General features: G+C 44.7%; 1 protein-coding gene across 2 annotated transcripts in view; it reads left to right on the top strand.

Moving 5' to 3' along the window:
* The first annotated feature begins 482 nt into the window (after positions 1-482).
* Positions 483-26,813, top strand: part of TBC1D31 (TBC1 domain family member 31) — a 266,141-nt gene continuing 239,810 nt past the window's right edge. For both annotated transcript variants that reach the window (XM_030218673.1, XM_030218679.1), the window contains exons 1-3: positions 483-844; positions 12,626-12,772; positions 13,252-13,367. In XM_030218673.1, coding sequence (XP_030074533.1) covers positions 768-844; positions 12,626-12,772; positions 13,252-13,367 — 340 coding nt within the window. In that variant the 5' untranslated portion in view covers positions 483-767. The remainder of the gene's footprint in view (positions 845-12,625; positions 12,773-13,251; positions 13,368-26,813) is intronic.

Raw genomic sequence — 26,813 nt, forward strand, 5'->3', positions numbered from 1 at the left:
TGGAACCACAGTGCTGGGCAGACTTTAATGGTCTGGGTCTCGCAATGACAAGACCGATTTGATAGTGAGCTTTGGCGACAACTCCAGTAGATGGACTTCTACAATCATGTCCCAGAAACGCCAAAGAAAATATATATCACATTCTTTGTTGATCATGAATTGATAATGAGTGTGACTGTTGGACAGACTGTATGGACCGTTCAGGTCTTCATCTCTCAGTCTGTTATTTATTAAATGAGCTTTTATCATTATTTTGGGTGAACTAAAACAGCAGCAAGCTCCGCCTTACTGGCTTCAGCCTCCATAATGGGCTAGATAGGCTCATGCCGTCTCCTGTTCTCAATCTAACCTCCGTGTATTATACTTCCTTGGTCTGGTGAGAGGAAGAAACGGGATCCACAGAACAAAACTGCAATTCCCGGCATGCCCAGGGTAACCGTCCTTCCGTTGAGGCTGACTCGTCGCTTGCTGTGGGAGGATTTATCTGCTTCTGCTTCTTGGCCGGTGGTCGCCGTCGCTGGGTTGTTTAGTTAGTTCGTTTCTGTTCTTGACAGTTGGAGTTAGGGCTTTAGGTTAGTGGGGGTCCCTGTCGACTGCGAGAGCGCTCGGTGTGGGTAAAAGACTTGATTGCAGCTGATGGAAGTTTGAATTTCCCGCTGTTTGGTGGCGGGTTTTGTGGGACAGGATAACACGGCGGCGGAGGAGGCTAGGTATTCGCCAAGGAGATTTACCCTGCGACAGGAGTAATAATCTAGGTCGTTGCCAGTATGCAGACCGCTGACCTGGCCAACAAAGAGTGCGGGAAGATCTGGCTGCGGAAACCGACTCCAGCGGCTCACGACGGGTAACGGAGGTCTTTCTAAGCACAAACTGCAGTTTAGCGCGTTACACTGCCATAACTTGTGCCGTGTTTGCATTATTGGTTTTAAAACATTTAGACGAGGAACTCAGAGACCTTAACACACAACAAGTTACGACCTCTCAGCGTCTTACACTTAGGGATACTTTTATAAAGCTGTGATCTGTGAAGAAAATGGTTCTTGCAAAATTATTATGTATGCTGACAAGATCACAGCATACTTAGGTGCGTTCTGTAAGTTGAGAATGACACGGGGACAAAGTTTGTCCGGGTCCCTGCCCTGTCCACATCCCAGCACCGTCCCCGCAGGTTCTGTCCCCATCCCTGCGCCGTCCCCGCCTCGTCCCTGTGGGCTCTGTCATCTGCAGAATCCGTAAACACATGATTTTATATTTAAATCTTTTTATTAAAGTATAAAAAGGAACAATATACTGTGCGACTGTTGTGTATAAATTACAAATAGAAAACAATAACAATGAGTGGCTATAATAACCCTCCTTCCCCAAACCACCCTCTACCCTTCCAACTAGAAAAAGATATGGGGACAAAATTTGTCCCTGTGGGCGCTGTCCCCATCCCCTTGGTTACTGTGAGTCCCCGTGTCATTCTCTAAGTATGCGCATGTAAGTATACAAGTATAAATTCATGAACCTAGTTTAGGCTGAGTTGCAGTCTGTGCACACATTTATAAAATACGGAAGGATATGCACACATTTACCACGGCTGGGGTGCAGATGTATGATTTGTATGAAAATTTGGATGCTACTAGAGCTAGTACTGGGTGACCATTTTATATTGATACATAAGCATTTATGATGCCTTTAAAAAAGTTCAGGTGGGCACTTAATTTTTTGTAACCAAAACCCTGATGGGGTGTGGAAGTACTAGTACACTAGAATACTCTCACAAAAATTTCCACTACCAAAAAATGACTTAAATATTTGGCATACACTAAATAGTGTGTGCCGTGCAGGAAGGAAAAAGGTCTCAAAGAGCTCCAAGATGATATTTAATCTAATGGAACTACCCCCGAAAAAGACAGCGCAGCATCGCACTTGTTCTGGCAACGCAGTCCATGATTGAAGTACCACCTTCAAAGATAAGTGCTGGTACTCAGATTGAGTGTGATTTAGTATATAATAATCACAAGAAGTGTAGCTATTTCTATACTATTTATGTAGCAGGAAGCTATACACATCTCGAAGATTTTTTGGCTGATGATGATGTCATGATCAATGTGATCTGTTTTAGCTCCGTTAGATTAAATATCATCTAGGAGCTCTGTGAGGCCTTTTTCCTTTCTGCATGGCACACACTATTTAGTAATATATTAGATGACGGCAGATTAAAACCTGTATGGTCCATCCAGTCTGCCCAACAGTTTAGCGTGCATGTTATTATGTGCCTAATGCACAGAAGGTTTTGGCATTGCTTTTACCATTCACTGAAGCAGTGACCGAAGATTCTATGCAAACAAGTTCATTAGTATTAAAATGTGATGTAAATGAGGCCATTAGGGATTCCCTCAGAGAAACGGCTTTCAAAAACTCTCTTCCTTAATGACTAAAACCTACTGAGAGCGCCAAGCAGGCGTTAGGGTGTGTATGCAGAGTTACAGCTTTCCGATACCCGTAGCCTCCCACATCAGGAGCTAGAGATTGGCGGGGGGACCCTTGAGATTAAGCAAAGATCAGATGCCCCCTTCTCTCCCTCTATTCCCAGGGACTCCTCTGTAACTCAGTGCATTCACCCTAATGCCTGCTCAGAGCTGTCGGGGCAGGGAGTTTTTGTACATCATTTCTCTGAGCATTGGAAGGAGTTGCTAATGGCCTCATTTACATCACATGTTAATACTAACCAGCTTTTTTGCATAGAATCTTCAGTTGCTGCTTCCATGAACGGTAAAAGCCGTGCCTAAACCTTTTGTACATTAGGTTCACAATAATGTGCATGCTAAACTGGCTAAAACCAGTCTAAGTGAAACGTAAGCCTGGTTCACTTTGAGCATCAGGGCCTTTGTCAAATTCACTGCTTTTCTGGTTCTGAAGGGCTTCCTGTATGGGTTTTCTGCATATTTTTAGCACTTTCTTGCACTCTGCTCCTTTTCCAATCCAGCCATTGTCATAACAACACACTTCAGAGCTTAGCTACACATGCACACTCTCTTTCTCTATTCTTTGGCTGTTAATAGAAGCATAAAAATTGATGTCAGAAAGGGATCATAAAGCCTATTTTCATTCTTGTTGCAGTGTCATAGCTGATCTGATTTTCCCTTATTTATAATCGGGGATCATCTATATTTATTCCATAATAATAATTTATTTTTATAGCAGTACTGGGAATGTATGCAGCATTGTACAGTGGTGATAAGTATTCAGGTACAATTTGTCCCTGACCCAAAGACTTTACAATCTTAGCAGGTACTTGAGGCTATGAGAGATAGTGAGTTTCCTTATGGTCACAAGGAGTGTCAATGGCAAAAGCAGGATGGGTGAACCCTTGCTTTCCTGGTTCAGAGCCCATTGCTTGAACCACTAGGGGGGTAGTTTTTTATAGATTGCCAAAGGTTAGGCGCTGGAGTGATGCATTCTAAGTACGAATTCTATAATGGTAGTTGTGTGCGCAGCTGTCATTTCTGAACACTACTAAAGTCTGCATTATATTCTTAACTTGAGGCGTAAGCATATACACTAGTTCAGTGGCTGGTATAAATGCTTGCGACTAACTGAAGACAGGTGTGTAAATACTGGTGTTCTGTAATTTGTGTGAATAACGCCTGTCATGCCCCAGTGACATTCCATGCTCCGGAATTTGAGCGCGTAACTTATAGAATACAAACTAAGGGCAGTTATTCATGTAACTGCCAATTAGTACCAATTATAGCCAATAATTGGTTGTTAATGAATAAATTATCTGCTAATATGCCTTATTTGAATAACTTTCTAGAATTAGGGGGTAGGCCACTGGATTTCCCAGTACTTAACAAACCAATAACACCAGAAAAAGGTTATCTAATGAAGATATGTGTAGGAGAAAACCCCTCAGAACCTATCGGACCAAAAGGTCCTAGGCAAGCTACTAACCAAATAATGGCCGTCAGTAGTTTTGATCATGGGGGTTGTGAAATTTCTCCTTTGATTATATTTTTTGTGGTTTTTACGTGCACAAACTGTTCTTCAAAATTAATACAAAAAAGAGAACTGAAAATCTCTAAAATACTGAAAGCAGCGCCCATTCGCAGGGCATCAGTTATTGCAGTAGCGAAATGTAATGGCACTTAGCTTATAGTCCAACGGTGCCACCGTTTCACCATGTAGTGGCTTCCTTAGGGACTCTGTGCTGTCTTACATCGCTTACAATTGCTTTCTTTTTTTATTTTTTTTTAATCATTTTACTTAATTACATTCACATTTTCACATAAATGAAAGGGAAAACAGAAATTGATATTAAAAAAGAAAACATTTTCTCCCACCAAAATATATTATATAATCGTCCATAACTGGGAGATTCAAGATCAGGAAAACAATCTCAAAGAAAATAAGAAAAACTCAAAATGGTTAATCTTACAATTCACTTTTTCTGAGGAAAGAAGGTTTAATCAGTAATTGCAGCCGGTACAGTGGTAACTAAAGGAAGTTGCTGCAGAGGGTTCTTCATCTGTTCTTTCAACTCCACAAACTCTTGTAATTTCTTAGGTTCAACAAATAAGTAATTATTAAAATTCAAAGAAATAGAACACTTACAAGGGAATCGCACTAGGAAGGTCCCACTTAGGGCAATGATCTTTGGCTTAAAAGCCAAGAGTTCACACCTCCTAGTCTGCGATTCCCCTGATAAGTCAGGAAATAACTTACAATTGCTTTCTGATGTTTCTCAGTTCACCCGCTTCAAAACAAAATGGCGCTCTCGACGGCCATTATTTGGTTAGTCACTTGCCTAAGACCTTTTGGTCCGATAGGTTCTGAGGGGTTTTCTCCTACACATATCTTCATTAGATAACCTTTTTCTGGTGTTATTGGTTTGTTTTGTATAGATTTACCTTATTTAAGCACCAGTGTTTTCCTGCATTATTGTTTAAGTATTTCCCAGTACTTCTTGAATTCTGTTACTGTTTTTGCCTCTACCACTTTCACTGGGAGATTGTTCCATGCATTTTCTATCTATTATGCTATGCGTGGACGTGGAACTCCTATAGCATGTAATTTCAAGGGGTGTGGACAGAGGCATTTCGGGGAGGGGGTTGTCCCTAGAATTTACACTCATTGTTATAGAATAGACTTGGTCGGCGCCTAAACGTAGGCGTCATTTATGTTCTTAGCACTATTCTATAAAGGACACAGATCTTTTGTAGAATTAGCACTCGGTTCACAAAATTTTCAGCACTATTTTTTTGTGCCATTTATAGAATCTGGTCCATTATGGTGAAAGAGGATAGATTCAGGAGTAATCTAAGAAAACTCTTCTATATAGAAAGGGTGATGGATATGTGGAATGGCCTCCTGGTGGAGATGAAGACTGTGTCTGAATTCAAGAATCTCTAAGGGAGAGGAAGGGATCGTAGATAGTATGGATGGGCAGATCAAATAGGCCATATGGTCTTTTATCTGATTTCAGTTTGTTACGCTGATATTGAAAGATGTTAGGGTTTCGGTGGGATTGGTCTCAAATTATAGACCTATTGCATCAGTCCCTTTGTTTGCTAAGTTAATGGAGAGTGTGGTTGCTTCTCAGTTATTGCAATATCTGGAACAGCATGATATTCTAAATTTTTCCCAATCGGGAATTCGATCCAATTTTAGCACAGAGACTCTAGTGGGTACAGCTAGGTTGTGGTTAAGTGAGGGAGAAAAAGGTGCTGCTTCTTCAGTTTGACTTATCTAGTTTGTTTGACTTGTTTGATTTTGACATTCTTTTACAGATTTTAGATGCTGTAGGAATCTCGAGTTCAGTAGTGTCTTTGGTTTTGGGGCTTTTTGTTAAGCAGGAGGGTATACAGCAGTGTTTTCCAAGTCCAGTCTTGGAGTACCCCTTGCCAGTCAGGTTTTCAGGATATCTACAATAAGTATGCATGAACTTGATTTGCATGCACTGCCTCATTATATGCAAATCTTTCATGCATATTCATTGTGGATATCCTGAAAATCTGACTGGCAAGGGGTACTCGAGGACCAGACTTGGGAAACACTGGTATAGAGTCAGGATGTAATCTTGTTTGTCAGAATGTTGGAGAAATCCATGTAGGGTGCTGCAAGGTTCTTCGTTATTTTTTAATTTATATGTACATTCATTAGGTCTCGTGTTGGAGAAATTAGGTATAGTGTCATTCAGCTATGCTGATGACATTACGGTGGTTCTTCCAGTGCAGACTGTGGTTTCTGCTGAGTTGCATATTTTGCAAATGGTCTTTAGTACTATAGAGCAGATTGAATGCAGGTTCATAGGTTGAAGTTGAATACATAAAAAATAAAATTATTGTTAATCACGGGTATTGTGTGGCCTGTTGAGCCTAGTATTGTAATACATCATCAGGTTTATTTGTCTTCTGTAAGAGTCCTTGGAATCTTTCTGGATTCAATGGGCTCAATAGAGCTTCAAGTAAATAAATTGGTTCAGGGGTCATGTGATACCGTGCTAAAGAGCAAGTGCTGTTGGGATGAGCTCCCGTGCCTAGACTCCCAAAACTCACCTTCCAAGAACATATTTCTTGGGCCGACTTGGGAACTTGAGTGTTGTGGTACTTGGATATTATTTTCTGCAACAAAGCCTGTAACGAGCAGTTCAACCTATGGCAGTGAGAGCACAGCGCCGGGATAAGGAGAAACTGCACTTCAGTGATTCCAAGATAGCGGATGGAAGTGATACCATTCCATCGACAATCAGCTCTGCCTGGGTTGCTGAGATAGTCACGGAAGTGAAAAACACTATTGATGCCTCTTTGGATAAGCGATTACATCAAGTTATGGATAAACTTGATGTTGTGGATGGGAGATTGGCATTGCTAAAATGAAAATTGTTGGCACACTGCCAGTACGTGTCTGATTTGGAGGATTGAGTACAGCAGCTTTGAACATCACAAATGCAGACCTCCAGGCAAAGCTACAGGCAATGGGAGACAAGGTGGATGATATTGAAAATCGATCATGGAGAGCATAGGCTTTGGAATGGGGGGAGCCACAGGTGCCAGGGTACCCCCAAAAATTTCTCATCTCTGCAGCAGTTGAGCTGTCTTCTTCCCCCAGCTTCAGCAATCAGCCTAGTCGGACATCCCCTTTCTGTGATTTGGCAGCACCTCCCCTCCCAAGCCCCTGCGGTCCAGTATCTCCCTGCCCCAGTCCTACCTTTAAGTAAGCGCCTCTGTTCTCTACTAGTGGCTGGCAGCATTAGCAGTGTACTTAAGGCTGCTTGCGCCGTCCTGGAGGAGCTTTCACTTTGCCCCGTCCCCTCTGATGTAATTTCCTGTTTCACAGGGGATGAACACGACAAAGTGAAAGCTCTTCCAGGCATGGCGCAGGCAGCCTTAAGTATGTTGCTAATGTTGCCGGTCGACACTGGAGAAGAGAGGCATTTATTTAAAGGTAGATCGTGGTGGGGCAGGGAGCTACTGGACTGTGGGGGCTTGAGAGGGGAGGCACTGCTGAATCACAAGATGGGAATGCCTGACTGGGCTGATTTATTGAAGCTGGGGGAAAACTGCCAAGACTGTGGGGGCTGGGGGGGGGTTGAGAGAGGAGTCTCTGCCAGATCCGGGGGGGGGGGGGCGAATGAAGTTGAGGGGCCCTGGGGGGATTTAGAGAGTGAGATGTTGGATCACAAGGTCAGAGGGGGGGGATTGAGAAATAGAACAGCTGTTGGATTGGACATGGGTGAGAGAGAGGGAAGCTGTTGGATGGGGGGGATGTTTGAGATGGGGAGGTGCTGAATCACAGGGTCTGGGGTGTTTGAAAGAGGGGAGTGGCTGCATTGCAGGGGGGGGGGGTTAGAGAGAGGGGAAGCTGCCAGATTGGAGGGGGTCATAGAGAGTGAAGCTACCAGATCAGGTTGGGGGTGAGAGAGGGGGAAGCTGCCGGGTGGTTGAATGAAGATGAGTTGCTGAATTGCAAGGACTGGGGGGGGGGGGGGGGGGGGGTTGAGAGAGAGAAGTGTTGCAGAATTGGGGGGATGAGTGAGAGAGGGGAAAGCTGCTGGACTTCAGGGGGCGGTTAAGAGAGAGGCCAGCTGCTTGACTGCGGGCAGGGGAGAGGTTTGAGAGAGGGGGAACTTAAGGAGAAGGAGGGCTGAGAGATAAGGGGGGGGGGCTACCCAGCTCCAGAGGGTAGGAGAGAAGGGAGAAGGAGAGATGTTGTACCTGGAGGTGAAGGTAGAGGAGAGGGAGGGAGAGGGAGATGTTGGACCTGGGGCATGGGGGTGGAGGAAGGAGAGAGAGATATTGGACTCGGAGGCAGGAAAGAGATGTTGGACTCAGCTGTAGAGGGAGGGAGGGAGGAAACAGTGAGGAGAAATGTTGGACTGGAGGCAGAGGGGAGGGAGGAGGGATGGAAGATGCTGAACCTGGAGGGAATGTAGGGAGACTGAAGGGAGATGTTGGATATGGATGGGGGAGGTGAATCGAAGGTTCATGAAGGTCAAATTTGTGTGGGGGGGGGAATGTTCTGTAGCTACATGGGGACATAGGAGGTGGAGGGTATTGAATGTGGAGAGTAAATGGGGAGATGTTGGACATGAGGAGAAATGGGAAGAGTGGAGATGCTGGATATGGGGAGAGATCAGGAGAGTGCAAATGGACATGTGAGAAGTGGATATTGGGAGACAGATTCTTTACATCGGATGATATAGGGAGATGGAAGGAAGATACTGAACGTGGAGAGGGAGCACATGAAGATGGAGGGGAAATGCTGGACATGGGGGACATATGGAAATTTTGAACACTGGGCACATAGAGAGATGGAGGGGAGATGTTGGACACTGGGAAGCATATGGAGGGGAATATAGGGAGATAGAGTAGATGGAAGATGCTGGTACTTGGTTTTGGATTTAGTTTACACCTTTCTCAGTAGTAGCTCAAGGTGAGATGCATTCAGATATATTAGGTACAATCTATGCACAGTACAAAAAAGTAAACTGTACTTTTTTCTAAGTGATGATAGGATTTTACAAATAAGTTTTAATATCAGCAAAAGAAGTTCATTTAAATATTGTTAGCTATATTTTTGTGGACTCTGAAGTGTTGGGAAAAAGAATTATTTTAAAAATCCTTTGCTGTTAGGCTTGTTTGTTTAAAGAAAGTATGGGAGGAAGGCTGGAGAAGAGAGAACATCAGTGGTATTATCTTGGGGTGGGATCTAGGGTGGAGCTGGGGTGGTGTTAGGGGTAGAGCATGGGCACCCCCCAAACAAAAAGGTGTTCCACTGCACCTGGTGGAGGGGAAATTTGTGCCTGGTTTGCTGGAAACACTTAGAGATGCGGAGCTGCAGCAGTTCTTGGAATCCTGGCTGCCTACCGCTTTACAGCTGCAATCCAATGCTGATACCCTGCATATAAAACAGGCCCCCTAAGAAATCATCTGATACATGACCCCGAGTGGTAGTATTTAAAGTACTTAACTACGCGAATAAAGCTAAAATCTTGCGGGCCATTTGCGGTAAGGGTCCTCTCACTTATGAGAACAAGCAGGTGTTATGTTTCCAGGATTTCTCCTCAAGAGTTTCCACCCAACAGAGAGTTTGCAATCCTATCTGTGCAGAGTTACACAGGCGACATATTCAGTTTACTTTACTGTATCCAGCCTGTCTTAAGGTGCTTACAGAAGGCAAACCACAATTCTTCGACTCTCCAGACAAGGCCAGGGTCTTTCTTCAAGGATCAGCAGTATCGAGCACTTCAAGGATTAACTAAACATATTAACTAAAGTTAATTAAACGTATTCCAGGGATCTCAGTGAGTGCTGAACTGCGGAAGTCACTGAGATCCCCGGAATACGTTTAGCTTGGTTAAATTCAATCCCAGCTCCATTTTCAAACATTGCATAGAGCTTATTTTACACAAGAGCAGATATTTAAGGTAGGGGGATAGAGACCCTGGTTTGTCAAAAATGTCATCAGGGCCTAATTATTTTTTTCATGCTTTCTGGGGCTGTTCAAAGATAAAGGTTTTTTTGAAGAGCTATTTTACGTTATCTTGAAAGACGTTTAAATCAAAATCTGCCATTTTCACCAGCAGGGCTTCTTTTTACATAAGTAGAGCCACACTGGCACAGACCAAAGATCCATCAAGCCCAGCATCCTGTTTCCAACAGTGGCCAATCCAGGTCACAAATACCTGGCAATATCCCAGAAAACTCAATAAGCAGTGTATTTTCCCCAAGTCAATTTAATAATGGTCTATGGACTTTTCTTTTAGGAAGCTGGCCAGACCCTTTTTAAACCCTGCTAAGCTAACCGCCTTTACCACATTCTCTGACAATGAATTCCAGAGTTTAATTACATGTTAATAAATGTGGTTCGTTTTTTAAGGGGCGTAAATCAGTTGTGTCCTCCGCACATGCCAGTTCTGCTATCTTGGAACCTTAATCTAGTTCTCAAAGCGCTTCAGCGTCCTCCTTTCGAACCCTTATCGGGGATTACGGTTAAAGATCTTACCTTGAAGGCGATTTTCCTAGAAGCCATTACTTCGGCTCAGAGAATTTCAGAGTTGCAGGCTCTTTCTTGCAGAGACCTCATCCTGCATTTTACTTAGACGGGTGTATCGATTAGGACAGTTCCTTCGTTTTTGCCCAAGGTGGTTTCTCGTTTCCAGTTGGGGCAGTCTCTGCTTTTGCCGACTTTTCGCTGGGAAGATTACCCCGAGCAATTCCGGGCTCTTCACTGCCTCGACGTGAGACGGGCTCTTCTCGGGTATTTGGAGGTAACGAATGAATTTAGTCTTTCTGTCCATCTCTTTGTCCTTTTTGGAAGCAGTAAGAAAGGTCATATGGCTTCCAAGACCACCATAGTCCGTTGGGTGTGGGAGGCCATCACTTCGGCCTACGTGGCATTGGGCAAGCAAGCCCCTGCGCAGATTCGTGCTCGTTCTATGCAAGCTCAGGCTTCCTCCTATGCAGAGTCCAGTTTGGTTTCTCTGGAAGATATCTGCAGAGCCGCTACATGGGCTTCGGTTCATACGTTCACTCGTCATTATCAGGTGGATGTGGCAGCTAGGCAGGATGCGGTGTTTGGCTCGTCGTTGATTTCTGCCGGGTTGGGGGTGTCCCGCTCTACTTGAGGACTGCTTGAGTACATCCCACAAGTCTCTGGATTGATCTGTGGGACGCTGTGGAAGGAAAAATTAATTCTTACCTGATAATTTTCTTTCCATTAGTCCCAACTGATCAATCCAGAGGCCCCCCCCCTGGATTTACTGTCTGCGTTTTGTTTCGGTTGGTTAGTTTTTTCGGGTTTCGTTGTTCTAATTGTTCCTTCGTTTGATTAAATAATAAAAACAAATAAATTTGGAAGTATGTTGGGCATTTGGTCTGACAATATCAGGAGCGTTTTCTATTCCACTGCTTTGGTATCTATCGTTCATACTGAGGTTTACTTGGCTGCACAGGTCCACATGTAGCAAATCTTGGAGGTTCTCTCTATCTCCACCTGCTGGTAGAGGGACACAACCCACAAGTCTCTGGATTGATCTGTTGGGACTAATGGAAAGAAAATTATCAGGTAATTAATTTTTCCTTTACAGCCATTGTCTTTATATGCATTTTTTTTGCTGTACTTATAAAGTTGTCTTCTGTACCAAAGTGTACTTTGAGCACTTGTATTTACATTGTGCTGTCATCCATGACAATTGTTAATTGGAATAGTGGGTAAGGGGTGGGGGAGGATAAAACACTGACAAGTTTGATGTCGGTTTGTATGGTTTTATCCTTTTCCTTATGTACGCTTTGTTATTGGATTCTATGTATACCTATATTGTCTAACTTGTCGTCAATAAATAAATCTAAAGTGGTTCAGAGAGCTTTTTTTTCTTATGCGAAAGTTACTTATATCTGTAAGTAAGTATTTTGGAGAGCATCAGTTATGGTTGCTGGTTCAGGCATTATTGCTTGGTTCTTTGGACTATTGCAATGTTTTTGAATTGTTCTCCACTTTTGTTGAGAAATCTGGAGACTACTCAGAACACAGCACTGAGTCTAATTTTCTCCTTAAGACGGTCAGATTGGTTTAATATGCTAGGGTCCACTGGTTGCCAATGTCTGATAGCTGTTGCAGACTACTTAGAAATCAGTTTTTAGGTGCATTCCAAGGCATTGTTTGTTAAAAGTATAATTAGCATGGTTCAGACCTGTATGTGTAATACCCACCCATTTAAACCTTGCCTGTTCCCCACCAATCAATTCTCGCTACATCACTGGTATCTGTTCCACATGGATCTTTGGACCACAGGCTCCTTAGAACTAAATTGTGACATCTTGTGGTATCACTGTCTCTTGCTTTCCTAGCTAAACCATTACAGTGGCAAATCATGCACCTTGCAACATGGATTGTGAACACTACTTACGTAGCAACCCATAGTCCTGGCTGGCCTGTAAATTGAACCTTGAATGCATCGTGACTAATTAAGCTGCCGTGGGAATTAATTTGCACAAATATATGTACTCATTCACATATATGTATTAATATCCATAATATCCACACATTGTTATTTATTTTTTATGTAATATAGATTATGGTTGGATTTTGGCTCTGTGGAATCCATGTTCGTTTCTCATTCCTTCTTTCCCCATAGAGTGATGGTGAATATTGTCCACAGTGCCACTGCCTACCATTCAAAGATGATTCGCTTCCTGCACGTGACCTTTGACAGCACAGGAGATAATGTTTTGGCTGGAGACCATCAAGGGAACATCTATGTTTTTAATTTAACCAGAAACAGGTAAAGAAATGCTTCTCTAGCAGTTGGCACTTCAGATGAGATTTCTGGAAACGAACATGGTCTTTTGGTCTTTCTCTTAGTAAGAGAGCCTACAGTGGCCTATTTAAATATATCTGTTATATGCACATTTATTACATTTTCTGAATTCTGATTTTTAGGAAGAACAGACTTGTCACTTTTTATAGCATTTGCTTCTTGGATAAGTGTAGTTCTTCCATGACTGCAAAACCTGAGGCTTTCAAATGCCTTAGGTCAGACTGTATTTCTCAGGATATGTGAACACTTGGAACCTGATAGTTTCAGAAACTTTTCACTAAAGAGTTTAATGCAATAACACCTTGTATTTGTTCATACCGGAACTGTCGAATGCCATTACGGTACTCTGTAAGCCACATTGAGCCTGCAAATAGGTGGGAAAATGTGGGATACAAATGTAACAAATAATAATAATTCTATATTTTGTTTTTATTTTCCTTTAGGTTTGACCTTGTTCAGCGCACGATGCAGGCTTGCACTGCTTTGGCCTTTAATCTTCGCAGGAAGACAGAGTACCTTGTGGCACTGGCAGACCATTCAATTAAATGTTTTGATACAGGTTGGAGAGCTTTTTTCTCTCATTTAATTTTGGGATTCTTGTGATTTACATTATTTTAGTAACCAAAAACTTGTTAGAAAATGGATTAGTTGTGAGGCCATGAGTGGTAAGATCAGCAGGTCTTTTTTGACATTAGAAGTCAGGTAGAATTTGCAACAAAGGTTGCTACTGGGGGGGGGGGGGGGAAATTAGTTGAAAATTGTCTTTGGAGCAATTTCTCTGAAATCCATTTTCTAAAAATAAATGTTCCTTTGGTAGAAGAAAAGAACATTTCCCTTGGCTTTTAACTGGTTGCTTTTGCCTTTGCTTCAAGGCGTTTCACAGGCCAGAACTGTGGGTTACAGTTATCTTGGGGTAGAGCAGAAGTAAGCAAACTTTCTATAATTAGGATTACATTAGCTTATAATGTCTGTATAAATTGCAGTATTTCAGATGTATATATAACAAGTAGTAACTGATCATGTGTCATATAAGATGTTCCTGTAGCTGAACAGACGGCTGGACTACTCTTGGCATTCTCCCTTGGAGCTCTGTTTGAAGATAAGAACATAAGAATAGCCTACTGGGTCAGTCCAATGGCTAGCCGAGTATCCTGCTTCCAACAGTGGCCAATCCAGGTCACAAGTACCTGGCAGAAACCCAGTTAGTAGCAGCATTCCATACTACCAGTCTCGGGGCAAGCGGTGGCTTCCCCCATATCCGTCTCAATAACAGACTATGGACTTTTCCTCCAGGAACCTGTCCAAACCTTTTGTAAAGCTAGATACGTTTACCACTATTACCATATCCTCTGGCAGCGAGTTCCAGAGCTTAACTATTCTTTAAGTGAAAAAATATTTTCTCCTGTTTGTTTTTAAAAATTTTTCCATGTAATTTCTTTTGAGTGTCCCCTGGTCTTTGTACTTTTTGAAAGAGTGAAACATCGATTCACTTCTAACCGTTCTACACCACTCAGGATTTTATAGACCTCCATCATATCTCCCCTCAGCCTTCTCTTTTCCAAGCTGAAGAGCCCTAACTTCTTTAGTCTTTCCTCATATGAGAGGATTTCCATCCCTTTTGTCATTTTGGTCACTCTTTTTTATTGAATGCAATACTCAAAGTGAGGTTGCACCATGGAGTGATACAGAGGCATTATAATATTTTTGGTCTTATTTTGCATTATTATTATTTTTATTTGTTACATCCCTTTCCTACTATTACTACTACTACTACTTATCACTTCTATAATTGCTAGCATCCTATTTGCTTTTTTGGCTGCCGCTGTACACTGGGTAGAAGATTTCAGGGTATTGCCTACATTGACACCTAGATCTTTTTCTTTAGTGCTGTCTCCTAAGTTGGACCCTAACATCAGGTAACTATGATTTGGATTATTCTTCCCAAGGTGCATCACTTTGCATTTGTCCACATTAAATTTCATCTGCCATTTGGATGCCCAGTTTTCTAGTTTCCCAAGTTTTTCCTGAAATTTTTACAATCCTTATGCGTTTTGACAACTTTTAATGGTTTTGTGTTATCTGCAAATTTAATCACCTCTCTCGTTCCAGTTTCCAGATCATTTATAAAAGACTAGGGGACACTCAATTAAGTTTCATGGGAATATAATAGGAGTAAATATTTTATCACTCAACGAATAGTTAAGCTCTGGAACTCTTTGTAGGAGGATATAGTAACAGTAATTAGCGTATCTGGGTTTAAAAAAGATTTGGACAAGTTCTTGGAGGAAATGTCCATAATCTGCTGTTGAGACAGACATGGGGAGGCCACTGCTTGCCTTGGGATTGGTAGCATGGAATGTTGCTACTATTTGGGTTTCTGTCAGGTACTTGTGATCTGGATTGGCTACTGTTGGAAACAGGATACTGGCCTAGATGGACCATTGGTCTGACCCAGTATGGCTATTCTTATATTAAGTAGCGCCGGTCCCACTACAGATCCCTGTGGCACTCAACTATTCACCCTCCTCCGTTGAGAAAAATGGCCATTTAACCCTTCCCTTTGTTTTTTGTCCAATAACCAATTCCTAATCCACAGAAAGACATTGCCTCCTATCACATGACTTTTTAATGTTCTCATGAGTCTCTCATGAGGAACTTTGTGAAAAGCTTTCTGAAAGTACACATCAACCGACTCACCTTTATCGACATGTTTATTCACACCTTCAAAGAAATGAAGCAAATTAGAGAGGCGAGACTTCCCTTGGCTGAACCCATGCTGACTCTGTCCCATTAAACTAAGTTTTCTTTGTGTTCTGTAATTTTGTTGTTTTATAATTGTTTCCACTGTTTTGCCCGGCACTGAAGTCAGGCTTACTGGTCTGTAATTTCCTGGATGAACCCTGGAACCTTTTTAAACAGTTGGCATTGGCAACCCTCCAGTCTTCAGGTACTATGGATGATTTTAACGACAGGTTACAGATCACTAATAGCAGATCAGCAATTTCATGTTTGAGTTCTTTCAGTACCCTGGGGTGTATACCATCTGGTCCAGGTGATTTATCACTCTTTAACTTGTTGATTTGACTCAGTATGTCTTCCAGGTTCACCGAGATTTCTTTCAATTCCTCCACATCATTGCCCTTGAAAAACATTTCTGGTACAGGTAGATCTTAGTCTTTTTCCGTAAAGACCAAAGCAAAGAATTCATTCAGTCTCTCTGCTATGGCCTTATCCTCCCCGAGTGCCTCTTTTGCTCCTCATAATCTAACCGTCCCACGGAGTCCCTCACAGGCTTTCTGCTTCTGATGTACTTGAAAAACGTGTTACTGTTTGTGTCTCTGCTGCATGTTTTTCTTCATATTGTTTTGTAACCTTTTTTTATCAATTCTTTGCATCTAGCATTGATGGCTAACTTCATAGTCGACCTCTAAAGCCCAAAACAGGATAAAGGTTCCACAGTTGCAGTCAAGAAAAAAATCAAAATAAGGGATCGTTAAAGAATTGTGAACAAACAGCACATCTCTTCTCTTCACAAAATGGAGGAAAAAGCCTCAAGAAGCCAAAATAGGCTTTAAAAAGCTCAAGGCTTAAAAGCCCAAAATGCTTTTTTGCTTCATCACAGGCAAAAAAAAAAAAAACAAACAAACCTCCATAAAGTAAACTTGCTTCTATGTTTTATCTTTATAATTATAGCAAACTATTTAGCAAAAAAAAATGGTTGTACTTAACTTGCATTGAAGTCTGATTCTCCCTCAGTATAGACCAGGACCGACAATGGCCAGCGTTTTGATTGCTGCATCAGGGTCACAAGGTCTAAATTAATAGCGCTTTTCTTGAGCGTTGCTAAGGTGGGAGGCAGAAGAGATTTAAGAGATGTGCTGTTCACAGTTCTTTAAGGATTCTTTTTTTTGTTAACTTTATAGTTGACCAGACCCACCCATCATTTTAGCACAAAAGGAACTTTAGGTAAGAATACTAGTACCTGATCTTGGGACTTAAACTATCGCTGCCTAGCATTTTTATCATAGTAGGATTTTTGGGGGCCTGGGCCTTCTCCAAATTCTCTCTCAAGTCTTTGGTGATCTTTTCTATCCTTTCTTTCTGTTTCTGGATGTACTCGACTATTGAGCCCCTCTATCTATCCCTTCCATCCCAGTCTTCCTGTATGACTTCCAACAAGTTTCTGGGTTGACAGCCAAACATTAATTCAAATGGGAGAAAACCCCAGGGAGGCTTCTGTGAGCAAATAATACATAAGGGATTACTGTGTCTCACTCTTACATTTTCTTCATTATACTTCTTTATCATTCGTATGAGGCTTTAGTTAATTCTTTCTAGTAAACCTGCCATCTGCGGATGGTAAGCTGCCGTTCCTTGTCATCAACCAGCAGATGAATCCATTAACTGATGGGTTGTATCTGCCTACCAGCAGGTGGAGATAGAGAACACTGAAAGCACATGGTGTTCCTGGACACTCAGCCCCCTGTGCCTTCAGTATATCTCTATCTCCCAGCAGGTGTGGACATCGCTTTCTCAGCTCCTGGATTTCTGCCTGTGGTGGCTCCTGTGCTTGGCTAGTAGAGTAGGGGGTGTTGTGGCTGGTGGTGCCCACTTTAAAGGCATACTTGGTTTTCCCTGTCCCTGCCTTACACCATTCCCCCTCCTCCCGGAGTTCCTTTCTGGCTGCCTGCCTCTAACTTTCCACACAATTAAAAAAAAAAAAAAAAGAGAGGCTCGCTTTCTCAGCGTGGCGATTTCTGAGGCTTTCTCTTGAGCTCCTGGTTCGGTGCAGCTTGACCGCAGCTCGTTTGACTCGGTCTCCTGAGGTGAGAGTGGTGCCCAGCTCCTCCGGGGAGGTTCCCGCTGACAGCGCTCTGTGCGGGGTAAGTTTTGGCACGAAGGCGCCATTTTGTTTTCTGTATGTGATGGCTGCTGAAGGGGTTAAGCGCTGCTCCCACTGTGGGAAATGCAGATCAGCAGCGGGGCTTTGCAGCACATACTGCCTAGATGCTAATGCTGGCATGAGCATGGCGGGTGGTGATTCTTGCCACCTGATGGAGTTGGCAGCGGCCGCCATCTTGGAGGCGCCGCGTGACTCAACCCTAGTGGTTGCGGAGGGGTCTGAGTGCAGGGCGATGCCTCGTTTCGAGGTTTCTAGAGGAGCTATTGCCTCCGCTTCCCCCAATGTGGGGGCGGAAGTACAGGGCGAGTTTTTCTCCTCTAAATTTGTGCTGCTGATGCATAAGGCTTGTATGTTAAAAAGAGCACTGCCTGAGGCTCCTGACAATTCCTGTCGAACTGGGTTGCCTCCAGTTCTGGATAGCCCAGCGTATGCTAGAAACTATTTCTTTCCCCGAGCTTTTGGCTGACGCTAAGCATAGACGAGTGAATACCTCGCCTGAGGGGGACTCTTCACCCTGTTCTCCCCCGTGGTCTAGTTTCGGGGAGTCTGAGGGGTCTGGCAGGCCCTCTCGGACTAATGATCCAGATGAGGGTGGCTGCTTGCCACAGGAGTTGGATGACCCTAAAGCGGTTCGGATTTTCCACCGCGACGAGCTGCCATTTCTGATGCCTTACAGGCCCTTGGTATTGAAGATCCTGATTAGGGCGCTGCCTCTTCTATTAATCCTAGGATGGCTAGTACAAAGAAGCCTTCTCGGGCTTTTCCCGTGCATGCTTCCATCCAAGAGCTTATTTCAGCTCAATGGTCTGACCCTGATGGTCCCTTGAAGGTGGCCAGGGCTATGTGTCACCTTTACCCTCTGAGTGAAAGTCAGTTGGCCCTCTTTGGGATGCCTGAAGTGGTTGCTTTAGTCACGGCTATGACTAAAAAGACTACTCTCCCGGTGGAGGGAGGGGTCGCTTTGAAAGATATGCAGGACCGGCGGCTGGAATCCGTGCTGAAGCAGTCCTTTGAAATCTCGGGCCTTTCCTTATGGGTGGCTATTGGTAGTTCCTATGCAACCTGGGCCTGCCTTTCCTGGTTGCAGCAGGCGGTTAAGCAGCCCGCCGATGGAGCAGGTTCCCTCGCTGAGGTCGGCCCGTGTATGGAGTCTGCCCTGTCTTTTTTGGCTGATGCCCTTTATGATCTGGTCAGAGCTTCGGCTAAGCAGATGTCTGTGGCGGTTGCTGCCCGCCGCCTTCTTTGGCTACGGCATTGGGCGGCTGTCATGGCCTCTAAACAAAGGCTGGTGAGGTTACCCTTTTGGGGCCTTCTTTTATTTGGGGAGGATTTGGAGAAGATTGTTAAGGACCTAGGGGACTCTAAGTCCCAACGGTTGCCTGAGGATAGGCCGATGCCTTCTTCCAAAAGTCCTTCTTTTCTCTCCTCTTCCAGGCCACGTTTTCGGGTATCGCCCGGGGCACTCTGCGGGGTTTGGTCAACGTACCCGTTTCCAGCAGAGGAACTCCTTTCGTTCGGACAAACGCACGGCAGCGTCTGGGCAACGTCCAGGAGTTCAGGGGCGTCCCCCACGTCGGTTCCCGCAGTAGGGGGTCGTCTCTCCGTCTTTCTCGAGGAGTGGACCAAGATTAGTTCGGATCAGTGGGTCCTGGAACTGATCAGAGAAGGTTACCGACTAGAATTTGCTGCCCCAGTGAGAGACGCATTTTTGGAGTCCCAATGTGGCACTGCCGTCAAGCGGGCGGCGGTAAACGAGACCTTGCAGATGTTGCTGAAGCTCGGAGCAGTGGTTCCGGTTCCTCCCGCTGAATGCGGCTGTGGTCGCTACTCCATCTATTTTGTGGTGCTTCGAAAAGGCGGATCGTTCAGACCTATCCTCAACTTACGCAGAGTCAACAAGGCCTTAGGAGTGCGACACTTCGCATGGAAACCTTGCGCTCCGTCATTGCGGCGGTACAGCCAGGAGAGTTTCTCGCATCTCTGGACCTCAAGGAAACGTACTTCCATATTCCCATCTGGCCGCCGCATCAGCGGTTTCTCCGGTTTGCGGTACTGAGCCAACATTTCCAGTTTCACGCTTTGCCTTTCAGCCTGGCAACTGCCCCTCGGACTTTTTCCAAGGTGATGGTGGTGGTGACTGCCTTTCTCAGGCGAGAGGGTATCAGAGTTCACCCTTATCTCGACGACTGGCTCATCAGAGTGGATTCGGCAGACGAAAGTCGCCTTGCCAGAGCCAGAGTTGTTACAGTTCTTCAGACTCTGAGCTGGGTAGTCAATATGCCCAAAAGTCACCTGAATCCCTCTCAGTCTCTCGAGTATTTGTGGGTCTGGTTTGACACGGCTTTGGGGTTCGTTTTTCTTCCCGACAGCAGGTGGCTCAAGCTTCAGAATCAGGTCCGCCTGCTCCTGCGGATGCCTCGCCCTTGAGCTTGGGACTTTGTTTAGCTTCTGGGATCTATGACGGCCACCATAGAGGTGGTTCCCTGGGCGAGAGCTCACATGAGGTTGTTGCAGCTTGCTCTGCTTCAGCAATGGTCTCCGATTTCGCAGGAATACCAATGCAGACTAAGGTGGCTTCCTGCGGCCCAGCACAGTATGGATTGGTGGCTTTCCGACAGCATGCTGCGGCAGGGGATGCCACTGGCTCTTCCTTTTTGGTGTCTGGTGATAACGGATGCCAGCCTTTCGGGCTGGGGAGCTGTCGGGTTCTCGAGGCAGAACCGGAATTTGTGAGCCCTTGGACCACTGCCGAGGAGCGGCAGAGGCAGGCAAGACCACCCTGGAACCAGATACAAGGAAGAGCAGGACTGGAACTCCGGACTGGAGTAGCAACTGAGGCAGACAAACTAGAACAGGCAGAACTGGAACAGCTTCACCTGTGCTTGACCACCGTTCCTTAGGAGTTGAGCCCCTGAGTGCAGGTGGCTGGCAGGACTTGCAGGACAGGGCAGGAACTGTAAGCCCAGAGGACCCCCCCTCTGGATCTAGGATACACACGGGAGGCTTGGCTAGGCACTAGACTAGGATTGAAGGCTGCCACTAGGCAAGAACACAAGATACACTAAGAGGACAGGGGAAACACAAAGGCTAGGCGGAAGCAGGGGCTCGGATATACATAAAAGCTTGGCAGAAGAAGAGGTTAGGAGGTACATACAGGCTTGGCAGAAGCGGGGTTCAGGATATGCAGACAAGCTTGGCAGAAATGGGGTTCAGGATATACATGCAAGCTTGGCAGAAACAGGGTTCAGGATAAACACACAAGCTGGGCAAAAACAGGGTACAGGATATACACATAAGCTGGGCAGAAGCAAGGTTCAGGATGTACATACAAGCTAGGCAGAAGCAGGACTCAGGATAAAGACATAAGCTGGTTAGAAACAGGATTCAGGATAATGACATAAGCTGGTTAGAAACAGGATTCAGGATTGACATACAAGCTAGGCAGAAGCAGGACTCAGGATAAAGACATATGCTGGTCAGAAGCAGGATTCAGGATTGACATACAAGCTAGGCAGAAGCAGGACTCAGGACATCCACCCAAGCTGGGCAGAAGCAAACAGTAGAATAAACCAGAAACTAGCAGAGTCTTTGGCAGGCGGCAGATAGTAGAATGAACCAGGAATACCAGAGTCTTGGGTAGGCAGTAGACAGGAGAATAAACTAGGAACTAGCAGAGTCTTTGGGCAGGCTGCAGACAGTAGAATAAACCAGGAATACTACTACTACTATTTAACATTTCTAAAGCGCTACTAGGGTTACGCAGCGCTGTACAATTTAACAAAAAGGACAGTCCCTGCTCAAAGAGCTTACAATCTAAAGGACAAGTGAACAGTCAGTCCGATAGGGGTAGACAAATTGGGGCATTCTGGATTTCCTGAGAGGTGAGAGTTAGGTGCCGAAGGCAGCATTGAAGAGGTGGGCTTTGAGCAAAGACTTGAAGATGGGCAGGGAGGGGGCTTGGCGTAAGGGCTCAGGAAGGTTGTTCCAGGCATAGGGTGAGGCGAGGCAGAATGAGCGGAGCCTGGAGTTGGCGGTGGTGGAGAAGGGTACTGAGAGGAGGGATTTGTCCTGTGAACGGAGGTTTCGGGCTGGAACGTAAGGGGAGATGAGGGTAGAGAGGTAGTGAGGGGCAGCAGTCTGAGTGCATTTGTAGGTAAGAAGGAGAAGCTTGAACTGAATGCGGTATCTGATTGGAAGCCAGTGAAGTGACCTGAGGAGAGGGGTGATATGAGTAGATCGGTTTATTTATTTATTGCATTTGTATCCCACAATTTCCCACCTTTTTGCGGGTTCAGTGTGGCTTACAATATGATATGAATAATGGAAATACAATTTGTTACAACTTGGTTATGGATTACATTGTGCAGAGTTATGCGAGACAATCGAAGTATCGTTAAGGAATATAACAATGGAACATAAACATTGAAACATTGGAAGGAGACAGTGGGAAGTTTAAAGGGCAATATTAAGGCATGAAGACATATGGTATACATATTTCTGTGAGTAGAGGTATGAGTGATGTGAGATTACGGAGGATGAGAGTTCAGAAGTGGATGTATGATGCATTAATGAACAGTGAGTGTGGACTTTATGTGTTTTGGCTCTTTCCGTAAATTTTTTCAAAAAGATGGGTCTTCAGTAATTTGCGGAAGGAAGCTTGCTCGTGGATCGTTCTTAAGTTGCGCAGCAGTGTATTCCAAAACTGCGTGCTCATGTGAGAAAAGGTTGACGCGTGTAGCGTCTTGTATTTCAGGCCCTTGCAATTAGGGAAGTGGAGGATGAGGAAAGTTCGGGATGATCTTTAGGCGTTTCTGGGTGGTAAGTCTATTAACTCAGACATGTAGGCTTCGCCGTGACTGATTTTGTGGACTAATGTGCATACTTTAAAAGTGACGCGTTCCTTGAGTGGAAGCCAGTGTAGTTTCTCTCGTAATGGTTTTGCACTTTCATATTTTGATTTTCCGAAGATGAGTCTGGCTGCTGTATTCTGGGCTGTTTGAAGTTTTCTCAGTATTTGCTCTTTGCAGCCTGCGTATAGTGAGTTGCAGTAATCCAGATGGCTGAGTACGAGGGATTGCACTAGACTGCGAAAGACGGATCTTGGGAAGAATGGTCTTATCCTTTTCAATTTCCACATGCAGTAAAACATATTTTTAGTTGTGTTGTTTGCGTGAGTTTCAAGTGTTAGGTGGCGGTCGATCGTGACTCCAAGGATTTTTAGCGTTTCTGAGATTGGAAGGTTTAGGTTTGGTGTGTTTATAGCGGTAAATTCCTTCGTGTTGTATTGGGAGGTGAGTATCAGGCATTGAGTTTTTTCTGCATTTAATTTCAGACGGAATGCATCTGGCGGAATATAAGACGTGCAGCCGAGTTCTGGACAGATTGAAGGGGGGATAGATGGCTAAGTGGGAGGCCGGTGAGGAGTAGGTTGCAGTAGTCAAGGCGCGAGGTAATGAGAGCGTGGACGAGGGTTCGGATGGTGTGTTCAGAGAGGAAAGGGTGAATTTTGCTGATGTTGAAGAGGAAGAAGCGACAGGTCTTGGCTATCTGCTGGATATGCACGGAGAAGGAGAGGGAGGAGTCGAAGATGACTCCGAGGTTGCAGGCAGATGAGACGGGGAGGATGAGGGTGTTATCAACTGAGATGGATAGTGGAGGAAGAGGAGAAGTGGGTTTTGGTGGAAAGACGATGAGCTCGGTCTTGGACATGTTCAGTTTCAGGTGGCGGTTGGACATCCAGGCAGCAATGTCGGATAAGCAGGCTGATATCTTTGCCTGGGTCTCCACGGTGATGTTTGGTGTGGAGAGATACAGCTGGGTGTCATCAGCATAGAGATGATACTGGAAGCCATGAGATGAGATCAGGGAGCCCAGGGAAGAGGTGTAGATTGAGAAGAGAAGGGGTCCAAGGACAGATCCCTGGGGAACACCAACAGATAGCGGAATGGGGGAATAGCAGGCTAAAAGCTGAAGCTTCAGTAGCTCCAGACACGGAACAAACAAGGCTGAAACTTCAGAAGCTCCCAACACAGACAGGGAACAAACAAAGGCCGAAGCTTCAGTAGCTCTAAACACAGAATGAAGCACCAGAAGGACTAGCAGTCCACAGATACAACAAGCAGAAGGGCAAGAGCCCAGTGCAAGGCTATGTAGCAGCGCAACAGTACACTGACTAACCTGACGACCTTTTGGCAATACAAAGGCCCTGAATGCCAGTACAGCACTTCCTTATAAAGGCTCTCACTGATGATGTCACCTACAGCAGGACAGAAGCAGGGAACACACTGACACCAAAGAGAGGCTTGAAACACATAGGAAGTGAGCACACAGGAAGGACAGACAGGAGCCATCTTGGAAGCTGGAACAGAACAGGCCGAAGCTATCGTAGATACTGGCATAGCCCACACAGGTGCCATCTAGTGAAGTAATCAGCACACAAGGCAGAGACAGAACTAACACAGAAGCAAACAGAGGCCACCAGAAGGGTAAGTCTGAGGTGGTCACGGCCACAGACGTGACAGGAGCCCATTGCCGGGGACGCTATGCTCAGGGTCTGTGGTCCACCGCGGAAGCGGGATGGTCCATCAATCGCTTGGAACTGAGAGTGATATTCCAGGCTCTTCTGGCCTTCCACAGGACGCTGAAGGGTCTTCCTGTCCAAGTTCTGTCGGACAACACGACAGCAGTGGCCTACATCAATCGTCAGGGCGGCACTCAATGCAGGGCCTTGGCTGCGGAGGCATCTCAGATCTGCGACTGGGCCGAGCGCCACCTAGAGCTGCTGTCCATGGCTCACCTAGCCGGTCAGAGCAACGTACAAGCCAATTTCCTCAGCAGACATCAAATCGACCCGGTGGAATGGGAACTGGCAGAAGAATTTTTTCTTCAGATTTGTGCCAAATGGGGGACTCCAGGCTTGGACCTCATGGCGTCAAGCGTAAACGCCAAAGTCCCTCGCATGAATTTGATTTGCTTGTACTGCCTCCATTATATGCAAATCTGTTTCATGCATATTCATTGTGGATATCCTGAAAAATCTGACTGGCAAGGAGTACTCCAGAACCGGACTTGGGTAACGCTGCTGTAGACCAGTTCACGTGGGAGATCCCAACTGTTCCATCGGAAAGTCTTCAGAGTCCCGTTGCGTCTCTTGTCTGTGAAGGCCAGACACAAGGTTTCTTTGTTCCAGGGCCTGCTCTTCCAGTAATTGCAATAAAGGTTACTGCTGTTGCACCTGTTGTTTCAAGGTCCTGGAGAACTGGAGGTCCATTGCTTCTTGCTGGGCCTTCATCTGCGCTATGACCCGTTTCATGAAGGCTTCTGACACCATCTACCTGCAAATGTGGAAAAAGAGAAATCCACCAAATGCCATTCTAAGCTTCGGATGTGCCCCCCCTTTTGGGTACTTGGCTCTACCCAGCCCATTTCAGAACCCTTGCATTCTATCCATCACCTGTATCCCCAAGGTACACTTACCACGGTATAAGTGAGTCAGCATCTTGCAAGGGTCCTTGGGTTATCCAATACTGTATGTGTTCTCAATGATCCCACCACTGCTACAACTTGTCGTGCACTGCCCAGCCGTAAACGTGGGCCAAGTGACCATGAAAACTTCTTTTTTCCCTCTTCAGCACCAGGATCACCCAGCAAAACTGGTTAGTCCATGATCCCTTTGTAGTAATCTAGAACAAGGGTTACTCTACGAGCCTCTATGATAATCTACCAGCAGGCAATCCATGATCCTCTCCAGTAGAAGGGCCTCTCACCTTCAGCAAGGGAGAGAACTATCTCCACCTCCTTAGTCACACCACATGTAGGGTCCTGAATTGGATCTCCTTTTATGGTCAGGGTGAGTTGGTGATTCCCCAGCAGTCCATCCCTGTTTGGTTCTAGAAAGTTATGGGGAGAACAGATATTCCCCCTTTGGGCTTTCTTCCTTCTCTGGTCCTATTTGCAACGAATGTCCGTAGTTTATCTGCCTATGCAAATCCTATGTAAATGAGTTTCCTATTGCAGCTTCTGGATGCTTGTCTCATGCTTCCAGCACTCAGGGAATTATATAACTGGATTCAAGAGGGGTTAATCCCCGCCCCCCCACCTCCCACATAGCGTTCCCTGATCAGCTACTACCTCCCAAACAGGGTCCCAAAATCATCATCCAAACTAAATGGGTGAGCCACTGGACTAAACTCAAATCCAAGTAGTTAACGTATAGGGTCCAGTTTAGCACTCCTTCTCGACTGGGGGTCCTCACCTCACTATGACAGGCCATAAACCCCGTCGCAATACCTTGCACTCATGTAGAAATATATATATTAATCCACTGTCAAAATAAGTGAATGATTGGTGGCAGTTCTTTAGTGCTAATACAGTGTAATTTTTAGGGGTATTCCTTTTAAGCTTAGCCTAAGGCAGCTTTTTTTGAAGAAGTTTTTAATTTCATAGCACTTCTACTTTTAGAGTGCTTTTTCTGTCTTCTGTACAACTTTGCTTGTAGTACTACTTTCTTTTTAAAGTTAGTTTTTAGTTTCTTAAATTTATAAGACAAACTGTTTTGTGTACTGAATTTGGTTTTTATAGACAAATATTGACAGAGATCTTAGTTGGATAGAGTCACAAAACACCATGATTACATGTGCTGTTTGTGTGTGTCTCTCTTTAATTTTGATTTTTAACCTTGGAATTTAGATCTTTTTAAATTTCAGTGTGTGTTTTTTTTCTGACACTTTTCTGGTTGTAACTTTTATGTAAATAATCCTTTTTGAACAAGGTTCTTATACAAGTAAACAAGAACCTTGTCCACTTGTACAAGTTGGTAGAAGCTGGTAGGTTAGTGCCTTTTTAAAGGAGTTAATATTGACAGGCTAGAGGTATTGCATATTTACCCACTTCTGAACAGATTAGTCAAAACAGCGGGCTGGTTCTGGTCTATGAGCCTTAATTTGCACACCCCTGGGGTTGAGTTGCCTGCTGTGTGTACTACTTAGATACAATCTGAATTAATTTAACTCAAATATTTTCCTTTGTTTTATTGGCTTCCTTCTCTCTCTAAACATGAAAATGAATCTGTGTTGATTTTTATTCAGTCTTTTTTCTTTTAGT

The sequence above is a fragment of the Microcaecilia unicolor genome, chromosome 1 (assembly GCF_901765095.1).
Source record: "Microcaecilia unicolor chromosome 1, aMicUni1.1, whole genome shotgun sequence".
NCBI classification, from domain to species: domain Eukaryota; kingdom Metazoa; phylum Chordata; class Amphibia; order Gymnophiona; family Siphonopidae; genus Microcaecilia; species Microcaecilia unicolor.